At 45.3% G+C, this 12,553-nt stretch overlaps 1 protein-coding gene across 1 annotated transcript; it reads right to left on the bottom strand.

Annotated features, from left to right (window-relative positions):
• Positions 1–4,222: 4,222 nt before the first annotated feature.
• Positions 4,223–8,196, bottom strand: LOC105932568 (putative nuclease HARBI1). Its single transcript, XM_036143651.1, has 5 exons — positions 8,192–8,196; positions 5,186–5,427; positions 4,963–5,075; positions 4,770–4,881; positions 4,223–4,669 (listed from the first exon to the last, which is right to left on the bottom strand). The coding sequence occupies exons 1-5, from the start codon at positions 8,194–8,196 to the stop codon at positions 4,293–4,295; spliced, it is 849 nt and encodes a 282-aa protein (XP_035999544.1). The 3' UTR covers positions 4,223–4,292.
• Between the last annotated feature and the right edge of the window lie 4,357 nt (positions 8,197–12,553).

Below are 12,553 nucleotides of genomic sequence, written 5' to 3'. Positions count from 1 at the left end.
CAGCGTCTGTTGTTGTTTCCCGCGTCTGTAAATCCTTATTAGACGTTCATTTGTCTTATCCACGTCCCAAAAGCCGAATCTGTCTAAGGGCCTTTCAGACAGGAAGCGATTTGCGCTGCGCTTGCCGCGGGGTTCACCGCAGCGCATTTGCGGTTTCTATGGCAACGCGTACATTCGTCACGGCGCGGCGCGCGAAGCGGTGCGCTGCGCTGTGCTTGCGCTTTGCTCGACGCAGCGATAAACCGCCCTGGCGCGGCGCAAGCCATTGAAAAGAATGGGTTTCACAGCGCAGCAGTGCGGTCGTCGCAGCCTGTCTGAAAGGCCCATAACAATAACATCCTGAATGTGACGGGTGCCGCCATTTTGATTTGCTCGGTCCCGCCTTCAATCCCAGAGAGCGGTAGTAACGCAGATCGCCACTAGGAGGCGAGGAGCAACCAAGGAACCATAACCGAGATAACTCCTGTGTGTGTAAACGGCTGCATTTATCTCAGTTAACTGGACCAAGCTAGGACCGGTCTCGGCATGGCTCGGTTTTTAGGTGTAGTGTAAACGGGCCTTATGGATCAGTGATGGGACTCAATGAAGCTCATATGTAAGTCAAGGCAGGTGAGCGAATACTTTTGGCAGTAGAGTGTGTCAACAACGCAGATCAGGAGGTAAAGTCTCAGCTGATTGACAAAGTGGGGAATCAGAAATGGACTTTCCAGCTGGACAAAACCTCTGGGGTAATAAAGTTTGCTGGTACTCATTGCGACCCAGTCAAAATACGATAACAATAAACTGGTTCCGTTTGAACTGGATTACAGCTGTAGTATGATGCTTCCAGACACGCCCGCCAACAGGGGGGGACAAACGGGTCAGTTGTCCCGGGCCCAGGACAGAGGGGGGGGGGGGGGGCAAAACTGACCTTCTAACCATTTTTATGGTCAGTCAGAGTGTCAGTCTGTGTCACGGCACGTTGCTGCTCCCCCTCCCCTCTCTTAAATGGCTCAGCGGCGCCAGCCAATTAGCACGCAGGCTCAGCCTGGCCCGCCCACTCAGACCCACACACAAACAACCGCGCTGTTGCTGATCAGACTCGGAGAGAGAGAGCGCACAAGCGGAAAAACATGAAGAGAGAAAGAAGCGCCGTTTGGCCCTATTTCAATACCGTAAATGAAATCAAGCTGTATGTTTTGTAAAAAGCCGGTTACATTCAGTGGAAACACAACAAATTTATCTAAGCACGTGAAAAACCATGAGCAAGAAAACGTTGTGCGACAGAAACGGAGAGAGGAGACGAAACTTCTCTGATTGCCCCAACAGACCCACAGACTGACGTCACTGACTGAGGCGTTTCAGTCCTCCAGAGAACATCCAGGGGCCTGTTTCAATAAGGAGGTTCAACCAACTCTGAGTTAAAACTTGAACTCTGAGTTGACTTAGCCTGAGATGGGAAACTCTGAGTTTTGGGTTTCAGAACAGCTGAAACGAGTTAGTTCAATCAACTCTGAGTTGACTAACTCTGAGTTAAGCGCGTGCACCACAACTATAAAAAGCCATTATCAATGGAGCGCAGATATTACGAGTCACCATGGCAACAGCGTCAGACAAAAAAAGGTGTGCATATTTCTCACCAGCAGAACTGGATGTGCTTATGCAAGCATATGCAGAATTTGAACATGTATTTTTTTAAAAAAAAGCAACACGGCTGCAGCGGCGAAGGAGAGAGAGTTAGCTTGGGTGAAAATAGCTGCTCGAGTCAATGTGTAAATTTACATTTTAATTACTTTTATACAGTGTTGGGTGTAATGAATTAAGTTACTAAGTCATCTAAATACTGTAATTAAATTAAAGACTATAAAACAATAGTGGATTTAATATCAAATTTTAAAAGGTATATTTTTAATTTAACTTTCTCCCCCTAGTTACACACTTTGGTCAATTTAAGATTAATTCATGCAATTGAATATTGTTTATTTGAAAGCATTAGAAGAGCAGTTTCTTGTCTCTCCTTGTATTGTTCAAGTGGTTGAGGTTGATTTGGGATTTAGAAAGTAATTAATAAGTAAGTAAAATAAATTAGTAAGTTGACCAATACTTTCTAGAGACAGTAATTATTACATTAATCTAATTAGACTTGTTGAAGATAAAATTTGTAGTTAGTAATTAAGAACTATTTTAGAGTAACTTACCCAACTGTTATAATATCAGAGGGGAAACTGGAAGAACAGTATTTTATTAAAACTAATTTAATTTTCATGGATAGGTGCAATCCTGTAACCTGACAACAGCCAGCTGCATGTCTCGCTCCGCCTAGCTTCACTCACATACATCTGGGACCTCTCCATAGGAATTGCCTTTATTGAAGGCTGGGGCTTATCAAAAAGTCTTGCATATTATTGGATAAGCCACTTGTCTGTCATCTTTATCGACGTGCTATTTCAACCACTCACACCGAAGCTAACCCGTGACGCTGATGAGAGCGACGCGGCTCTAGTGGCACGCGTTTTATTGACAGTGAGCTGACAGGAAGAGGGGAAAAGACAGGTGGCAAAGCGCCGCGGGTCGGAGTCGATCCCGGGCGGACCACGTTGAGGACTAAAGGCCTCCTAATATGGTTTGCGCTAACTGCTAACGGTTAGCGGCTAACCGCTCGTTAGCGGCTAACCGCTTGCCAAATCCGGTCGGGAGAAGGGCGAAAACATGGTTTCCACCAACAAAAGCCTTCAGAGGCGTTCTCTGATGTTCTTTTAATGAAACAATATCAGGTAGATTGGACAACACAGAAGAAATAGCAGCATCAATGTTAACGCTTGCTTCCTCGATGCGAGCCGCCATTGTTGTTGGAATCTCACGGTCGCTTCTCCGCTATGTCACATCCAGGAAACACCCGCCCTGCGTCCTGATTGGCCAGACCATAAATTTGGTTGGGGAAATCAATGAGTGAGTGGAGCTAGGCGGAGCGAGACATGCATCTGGCTGTTGTCAGGTTAGCAATCCTGCAGGCATCAAAAGAACATGGCAGCAGCTGAAAATGAAATATAAAAACATACTTCAAGCAGGTAAGCCTTGAGCACATCATAGGAGTAGAGTAGCTACCTGGCTTTACAAACATTTGACATATTAAATGACTAAATGGCATTCAGTGTCTAGCAGTGCAGCAGCATTTTTGACATTGGTCTAAATGTTCATTCCCATTTGACTTCTACTCAGCTGAAAGAAGGCAGAGGCTCGTAAAACCGGAGGAGGACCTGCACCACCACCCCTGACAAATGCAGAAGAGATGGCCCTGAGCCTAAATGCTGGAAGGCCAATGGCTGAGGGAATTCCTGGAGGGACTTCATCAGAGCCAGTCACTCCAGAAGATTCAAGTGCCTTCATAAAATGTAAGAGGTCTACCTACAGTGTTATTTTTTTTTATATAGACTAAATGTGATATTTCCATTTATATTACTTTGGGTTGGGTTTTTTGTTGGTCCCAACAGATTTGGATGGTAATATCTGCCTCTTGGAGCCTCCTGTCCCAACAGTACCCCATACAGTTGTCAGTAGCCTACTCCATACACCATCAATTATGACAAATAGTATTATAAAGTGTACTCTATGAAATGCTCATCTTCACAGGATGATGGGGATGAAGAAACCGTTTCTGCTGCCACAGACAGGACTAGGTAATTTTAATATTATATGTCAACACATCAAACAATCTACACATTCACATTTATATGTGGAGTAACCTATAGAATCCAAGTTTATATCTATAAATGGTCATTCTTATCTCTACCCCCCAGAGTGTGGAAGAACAGCAGGAGGAAGGTCCATCAACTTCTGGTGCACAGATGGACACAGTTCAGCGATTTACAGTAAATGCCACAGTTTCATTCTGAATGTTAGACTACATTCATGATGTAACTCTAATCTAATGTATTTTCAGTTGCCAGTTAAGGAGTTATATAGACTTCTTCTTATTAAAAAGATAGAAAAAAAAAACAGCAAAGAACTTGTATACTTGGACCGCCAGATCCAAAAGGCAGAACTGGAAATCGACATTCTGAAACTAAAGCTAGAGGTGAGTGTATGGTCACAGGTGAATTCTAGGAAGTATTGAAACTATTTTAAAATCTTTCTTTTTTTTTCTTTTTTTTTTCTTTTTTTAGCAAATGAAGAACACCATATAAATTGTTGTGATTTTGTTTATTAATTATTTTATTTTGTGGTTGCATTTGTATGAAATAAAGAACACCATAAATTGCTGTGATTTTGTGTTTATTCATTTTTTTTTGTGGTGGTGGTGGATATCATGTGTATTAATCTGAGAAGACATTGCGGCATATCATATCCCGGACTACCCTTCCATCCTGGAAATCTGCAGGGTTGATGGGGTCTTCCTCAGGGTCTTGTAATTGTAGGGCAGGGTGTTGCTCCCCTCTAATTATGGCAATATTATGGAGAACAACACATGCCACAATAATGTCGCAGGCCCTTTCAGGGGTTACCCTGAGGTGATGTAAGCACTGGAAACGTGCTTTTAACAGGCCTATGGTCATCTCCACCCAGGCTCTCGTCCTGCAGTGTGCCACATTGAAGTGCTGCTGTGGGCCTGGTTCAGGTTCTGGGTAAGGGGCCATAAGATTTGGTCGGCATGGGTAACCCCTATCTCCCAGCAGAAAGCCATCAATCTCTCCTGTAAGAAAGTTCACATTGCTTTAGAGCTGCATAGAAATTCCCCTGTAAGTGTTTAGTGCATACATTGGAATACGTGTATAGGATATACATTTACTTACCCCTTTCCAGTCTGTTGCTCAGGGTTGACTCCCGATAGATTCTTGAGTCATGAACAGAGCCAGGCCACTTGGCCTCCACATTTGTAATTATATGTGCAGCATCACATATGATCTTGACAGTGCAAAGAATGAGAGATGTTACAGTATTGTGGTGTAGTCTTTGACCATTAGAAACAGTAGGCTGTCAGTGTACCTGCACATTATTACTGTGGATGGATCTCCAGTTCACATAGTCCGCTTCATTTTCAGAAGGTGCAATGATCGGAATATGTGTGCCATCAATGCATCCAACCACATTTGGAAATCCTAAAGGGAATTCTAATTATTATGTTACTTCCAGGGGCGCAGCAAGATATTCTTAACTGAATGTAATTTATCAGGTTAGCCTCATTTAAACCGATTTATACACCACTGACCTGCAATCCTGTGAAACTCCTCTTTGATGACTCTCACTGGTTTGTGCCCAGGAAACAATACAAAAATTATCAGAAAGCGCTTAAGAGCGAGGCACACTTTCCTTACCGCTCTGCAAACAGTAGCCTTACTAATATGTTCAGCATCCCCGATGTTATAAAGAAAACTTCCATTCGCAAAGAAACGTAAGGCAACGCAAAGAATCTGTTCGGATGCAAGTGCACGGCCGCGATGGTTGATGTTTCTGAAGAGTCGAACAAAATCAGAACACAAGGAAAACAAAAGCCTAGGAGAAACACAGGGAGAACTAAGGCTAGAGACCACGGGGAACCAAGGAGCTAAAGAACACTAGGGAACCAAGGAGCTAAAGAACACAGGGAACCAAAGAGCTAGAGAACACTAGGGAACCAAAGAGCTAGAGAACACGGGGGAACCAAGGAGCTAGAGAACACGGGGGAACCAAGGAGCTAGAGAACACGGGGGAACCAAGGAGCCAGAGAACACGGGGGAACCAAGGAGCCAGATAACACGGGGGAACCAAGGAGCCAGAGAACACGGGGGAACCAAGGAGCCAGAGAACACGGGGGAACCAAGGAGCCAGAGAACACGGGGAACCAAGGAGCCAGAGAACACGGGGGAACCAGGGAGCAAGAGAACACTTATGTGCCAGAGCACAACCAGGGCGCGGCACAACAGGGAAAAGCACGAACGCTTGACAGCGCCGGGGGAAAGAGCGAGCGCTTGACATCGCCAGGGGAAAGAGCGAGCGCTTGACAGCGCCGGGGGAAGAGAGCGAGCGCTACACAGCGCCAAAGGGAAGGAACGGGCGCAACACAGCGCCAAAGGGAAGGAATGGGCGTACACAATGCCAAAGGGAAGGATCGGGCGTATGGAAACGCCAAGGGGAAGGAACGGGCGTATGGAAACGCCAAGGGGAAGGAACGGGCGTATGGAAACGCCAAGGGGAAGGAACGGGCGTATGGAAACGCCAAGGGGAAGGAACGGGCGTATGGAAACGCCAAGGGGAAGGAACGGGCGTATGGAAACGCCAAGTGGAAAGAACGGGCGTATGGAAACGCCAAGGGGAAGGAACGGGCGTATGGAAACGCCAAAGGGAAGGAACGGGCGTATGGAAACGCCAAAGGGAAGGAACGGGCATACACAACGCCAAAGGGAAGGAACGGGCGTATGGAAACGCCAAAGGGCAGACAACGCCGGAGCGTGAGGGAAGCGCTGGGGCCCAAGGGACGAGATCGCCGGGGCGTGAGGGAACCGCCGGGGCGCAAGGGAGAAGTTCGCCAGGGCGTGAGGGAAACGCCGGGGCACAAGTGAAGGGGACTACGGGGTCAAGACAGGGACTACAGGGTCGAGACAGGGACAACAGGGTCTAAACCTAAAAAGCTAGAAGACTTGGAAGGGAACAAAACACTAAAATAAAACTATAAAACAAGCAAAGAGGGAGACGAGGGTAAGTACAGCTAAACTAGAGAAAAAAATAGATAACTAAAGCTAAAAATAAGAGTGCAAGGCAATTCCAGAAGTCTAAGGTACGAACTGAAAGCAAAACTCGGAAGATCTCAAGCTAACAATACGACCGAGCTGGAAAAACATAACTAAATAAAAAACTCATATACATATACATATATATACATATATATATATACATATATATATATACATATGTATATATATATATATACATATATATATACATACATATATATATATATACATATGTATATATATATATATACATACATATATATATACATATATACATACATATATATATACATATGTATATATATATATATACATGATATACATACATATATACATACATATATATTAATACATATGTATATATATATATAATCATATATATATGTATATATATATATATATTATTATATATATATATATTATATATAATATAATAATATGTCTTTTTATGTATGTATATATATATGTTAATATATCCTTGGTATTAGACATATAATATATATATTAATCTATATCTATATATATATATCTTCTCTATACTTATCTATCTATATCTACATATACTAATATAATACATAATCCCTCTATATATCTATATACTTAGATATACTACATCTATACATACCTATAGAGATACATAGATAGATATAACATAGATATATACATATATCTAATATAGAGATACAGAGATACATATGTAGACACATATAGATACAGATATAGACAGATAGACATAGATATATACATATATATATATATATAGATATAGATATAGACAGAGATATATATATATATATATACACAGATATATATAGAGATATATACACATATATATATATATATATATATATATATATATATCTATATATATATATATATATATAGAAGATAGACATAGAGAAGAGAGAGATATATATCTACATATATATATATATATATATATATATATATACATATATACATATATAGTACATATATACCAATACATATATATACATATGTATATATCTATATACATATTACATACATATATATTATATATATACATAGTATATATACTACATATATATACATATGTATATATATATACATATATATATATATATACATATGTATATATAGATATATATATATATATATATATATATATATATATATATATATAGTCATGGTTTTCAGGTGACGAGTCCACATGCAGATACGATCGGGAGGCAAAACACAGTTTAAAGATGTTTATTATAAGAAACAGGCAGATCTAAGGGCGGGACTACGGGTGAGTCGGCTGGATCAGAACGTCAAGGCTGGCGAGTCTGTAAGAGAGAGGAAGTCAGAAACTCTGAAAGTTGAACCAGGGGAATGCTAGAAGTGCGCTGCTTACCATTTAGCCGGGCGGACCTAACCGGGAAGAAGTAGCGTCGGGAATTCTCTATGATACTACTCAGCTGGAGGTAGGCGGCTGGTGGCTGAGGACGGCTGATGTAACTGGCGAGGGATCCTGAGCGAACCTCATCGGCAACAGTTGACAGATGGATTGACCAGAGTGAATGCAGAACCAGCAGGAACCGGGAGAGGGGAACTCAGGCCTCGCTGGGTAACATCCAGGAAGTAAGAGGGGAGCGCCAGAGCAAAATCTGAGCAGGCGGTTCTGCTGGTCTGTTTCTTCAGAACGAGACGTCAAGACGGGTGAGTGCATCCAAGCACAAAAATCTGAGGCAAACAGAGATCCAAAAATTAGTCAAAAACGAAGAGCAAAAACTCACAAGCTGGTGTCCGAGCGTAGGGACAGAGGCCACGTCGTACCACGACTGGTTAAGGCTCTGGCGTCTTCCATCTGTCAGCGCTCTGCTTAAGAAGCCAGAGGAAGCCGCCTGCAACGAGCTGCAGGTGTGGGCCACGCCTCCTCAGCCAACCAGACACACCTGTGGAATAGAGTTAGAGTAGAGCAGCACAGAGAATCCTGACACTACCCCCCCCTCAACGGCCGCCTCCTGGCGGCCCAGACGAAGAGGTGCTGGGCTGAGTAGCCCAAAAATCTGAAATCAAGTCCTTATCCAAAATAGTAGCTGCAGAAACCCACGAGCGCTCCTCAGAGCTACGACCCTCCCAGTCGACGAGGTATTGGTGACCCCTACCTCGCCGACGGGCATCCACAACCCTGAGAACCCGAGGGTTCTGACTGTCCTGGGAGGGTGGAGGGGGTCCGGAAGGAGGGCACAAGTTGCTGTCCAAAACGGGCTTAATCTGGGACACATGAAAAGTAGGATGTACTCGGGAGTGAGGGGGCAAACGTAAACGGACAGTGCTCGGGTTAATCACTGTCTCTATCTCATAGGGACCAGTGAACCGGGGAGCAAGCTTCTTAGCGGATGGATTAGACAAAACGTCTCTGGAAGATAACCAAACCTTCTGACCGGGGCGATACTGAGGAGCTGGTCGGCGGTGCTGGTCGGCAAACCTCTTGCTCCGCTCTGCGGTGCGAGTGAGGGCAGTGATGGTTGATCTCCAGATGTCCTGGCAGCGAGCAATGTAGTCGTTGACGGATGTGAAGGGAATCCTGAGTTCCTCTGTGGGTAGAAGTGGAGGCTGATATCCCAAAGCAACCTCAAAAGGTGAACGTCCAGTAGCTGAGGTGATGTGTGAATTAAGGGCATACTCCACCCAGGGCAAAAACTTGTTCCAGTCGGAGGGTGAAGATGACGTAAGGCAGCGGAGAGTAGTTTCTAGTTGCTGGTTCATGCGTTCAGTTTGGCCATTAGTCTGAGGATGATATCCAGAGGTGAGTGTATAACGGGCACCCAGAGCAGAGCAAAAGTGCCGCCAGACCTGGGAGATAAACTGAGGACCCCGGTCAGAGAGGATATCAACAGGGATGCCGTGGAGTCTGAACACATGTCTGATAAGAAGCTGAGCTGTCTGGAGGGCGTTGGGTAATTTGCGGATGGGAATAAGGTGACAGGACTTGGAAAACCGATCAACTACCGTCAGAATAGTTGACATACCTTGGGACAATGGGAGACCGGTAACGAAATCAATCGCTATGTGGGACCATGGACGTCTGGGGATGGGAAGAGGATTTAACAAACCGGAAGGTGGCTGTGTAGAAGATTTATTCTGGGCGCAAACGGGGCAGGCGAGAACATATTCTCGAACATCCTTCGTCCATGAAGGCCACCAGAATCGCCGGGAGACCTGGGACTGGGTTCTAAAAATGCCCGGATGGGCGGAAAACTTCGTGTCATGGCTCCAACGTAGAACCTCAGGACGAACAGACTGGGGAACGTACTTAAGCCCAGGTGGCCCTGTACCTGGGTCCGGGTCTAAGAGTTGGGCCTGTCTGATTCTGTCCTCCAGATCCCAATGCAGTGCTCCAACCGTACAGGTGGGAGGAAGAATCGGTTCCGGCTCCCTCTCTTGTTCAGAAGATGTAAACAGACGGGACAGTGCGTCAGGCTTGACATTTCTGGAGCCGGGTCTGTAGGTGATGGTGAGGTTGAATCGAGAGAAAAACAAAGACCAACGGGCCTGTCTAGAGTTGAGTCGACGGGCTGACTGCAGATAGGAGAGGTTCTTGTGATCTGTCCATATTATGATGGGCTGCTCGGATCCCTCTAACCAGTGCCGCCACTCCTCCAACGCTAGTTTAATAGCTAGTAGCTCACGATCACCTACATCATAGTTCTGCTCTGCTGGTGATAAACGACGAGAGAAGAACGCACAAGGGTGCAACTTACAGTCTACCTCCGACTGTTGGGACAAAACCGCTCCCACCCCGGTATTAGAGGCATCGATCTCTAAGATAAACTGTTTGGCTGGGTCGGGGTGAACTAGTATGGGAGCCTGGGAAAAACGGGCCTTAAGTCTACTGAAAGCCTCCTCGGCCTCTGGACTCCAGACATAAGGTATTTTGGGGGAAGTGAGAGCATGTAAAGGAGATGCTACCTGACTATAGTTCCTGATAAAGCGCCGATAGAAGTTAGCGAAACCAAGAAAGCGTTGGAGCTGTTTGCGCGACTCAGGAACAGGCCATTCCACCACTGCCCTTATCTTTTCTGGATCAGACTTCACCTGTCCACCCTCTAAAATCAGGCCAAGAAAGGAAACAGAAGACTGGTGAAAATCACACTTCTCGGCCTTAACAAATAAGCGATTCTCTAATAATCGCTGGAGAACAAGACGGACGTGTTGTTTATGTTGTTCTAGGTCACGAGAGTAAATCAGGATATCGTCAAGATAAACGAAAACAAAAACATTCAGAAAATCCCGAAGGACATCGTTCACTAATGCTTGAAAAACTGCTGGGGCATTGCACAAACCAAAAGGCATGACTAAGTATTCAAAGTGACCTAGCGGGGTCTTAAAGGCCGTCTTCCACTCATCCCCCTGTCTCACCCGAACCAAATGATAAGCGTTGCGCAGATCAAGTTTAGTGAAGATCTTAGCATTCTGGACCGGTTCGAGGGCTGAGGATAATAGAGGGAGCGGGTACTTGTTCTTAACGGTTATTTGGTTAAGCCCTCGATAATCGATACAGGGTCGAAGGGTTCCATCCTTCTTACCAACAAAAAAAAAACCCCGCACCCAATGGGGAGGATGAAGGACGGATTAACCCCGTAGCTAGAGACTCCCCTATATACTTCTCGAGCGCTTGACGTTCTGACCTGGAGATGTTGTAGAGCCGACTCACCGGTAGTGGAGCCCCAGGCAAAAGGTCAATAGCGTAATCGTAAGGGCGATGTGGGGGAAGTGAACAAGCCTGAGTCTTACTGAATACTCTTTGAAGATCGTGGTATTCCTCCGGAACTAGCGATAGGTCGAGAACGTCCCCAGACTCTGTCTCAGGGGAAGGGGTATCAGATACAGGACGAGCGGACTGTAAGCAACGAGAATGACAAGCTGGAGACCAAGATTCTAATCGGGACTCGGCCCAGTTAAACTGCGGGCTGTGGACACTTAACCAGGCTAAACCCAAAACAACGGGTGAACGCTTTACCGGGAACACAAAAAACGAAAGTTGTTCCCGGTGGTTACCCGAAACTATCACTACTAGAGGTCGAGTGCGATGGGTGATTAAGGTTAAACTCTGCCCATCCAAGGACGACACCCGGAGAGGCTCGGGTAAAGGTTCGACCGGCACCCGAAGCTGATCCACTACGGTTTGATCAATTAGGTTGAAGTCCGAACCGGAATCAACTAGAGCCGAGACATCGAAAGTATCTTGATCGAACATTAACGTCACGGGTAAATGTAAGCGAGAAAGAGATGGCGCCTTAGTAACTACTCGGGGGCTAGAACTATTAACGTCCACCGTTTTCCCCGTTACGAACGGTGGACTGGATCTTTTGGCCGAACCGGACAATCCTTAAGGAAATGACCTTCCCCTCCACAGTATAGACATAAGTTGCCCGCGAAACGCTGTTGACGCTCCTTATTGGTTAAACCAACCTGGCCCAACTGCATGGGTTCAGGAGGTGATGGAGCGGACCGCGGTTCCCTATGGGTGAGCGTGGAAGGGGTGGATGATCGCATGACTTGGTTCTGTCTAACTCGGCTCCGACTACGTAGCCGGGTATCCAACCGGATGGCTAGCGCCACAAAATCCTCAAAATCCCCGGGTTCCTCCACCCGGGCTAATTCATCCTTAAGGGACTCATCAAGAGCCTGAAAAAATACTGCCTTTAACGGTCTGGGTTGCCAATCCGCCGCTGCGGCAACCGTACGAAACTCCACTGAGAAGTCAGATACGCGTCGACCGCGCTGTTTTAAACGTAAGGAGATGACGAGACTGATGAGCCGAATCTAACTCGGGCGAAAAAATAGTCTTAAACTCGGTAACGAATTCCTGAAAAGTAACCCCGAATGACTGACAA

This window comes from Fundulus heteroclitus, chromosome 12 (assembly GCF_011125445.2).
Source record: "Fundulus heteroclitus isolate FHET01 chromosome 12, MU-UCD_Fhet_4.1, whole genome shotgun sequence".
In the NCBI taxonomy this organism is placed as follows: domain Eukaryota; kingdom Metazoa; phylum Chordata; class Actinopteri; order Cyprinodontiformes; family Fundulidae; genus Fundulus; species Fundulus heteroclitus.
Note: the sequence above shows the minus strand (reverse complement) of the source record. Positions and strands in the feature narration are given on the sequence as shown.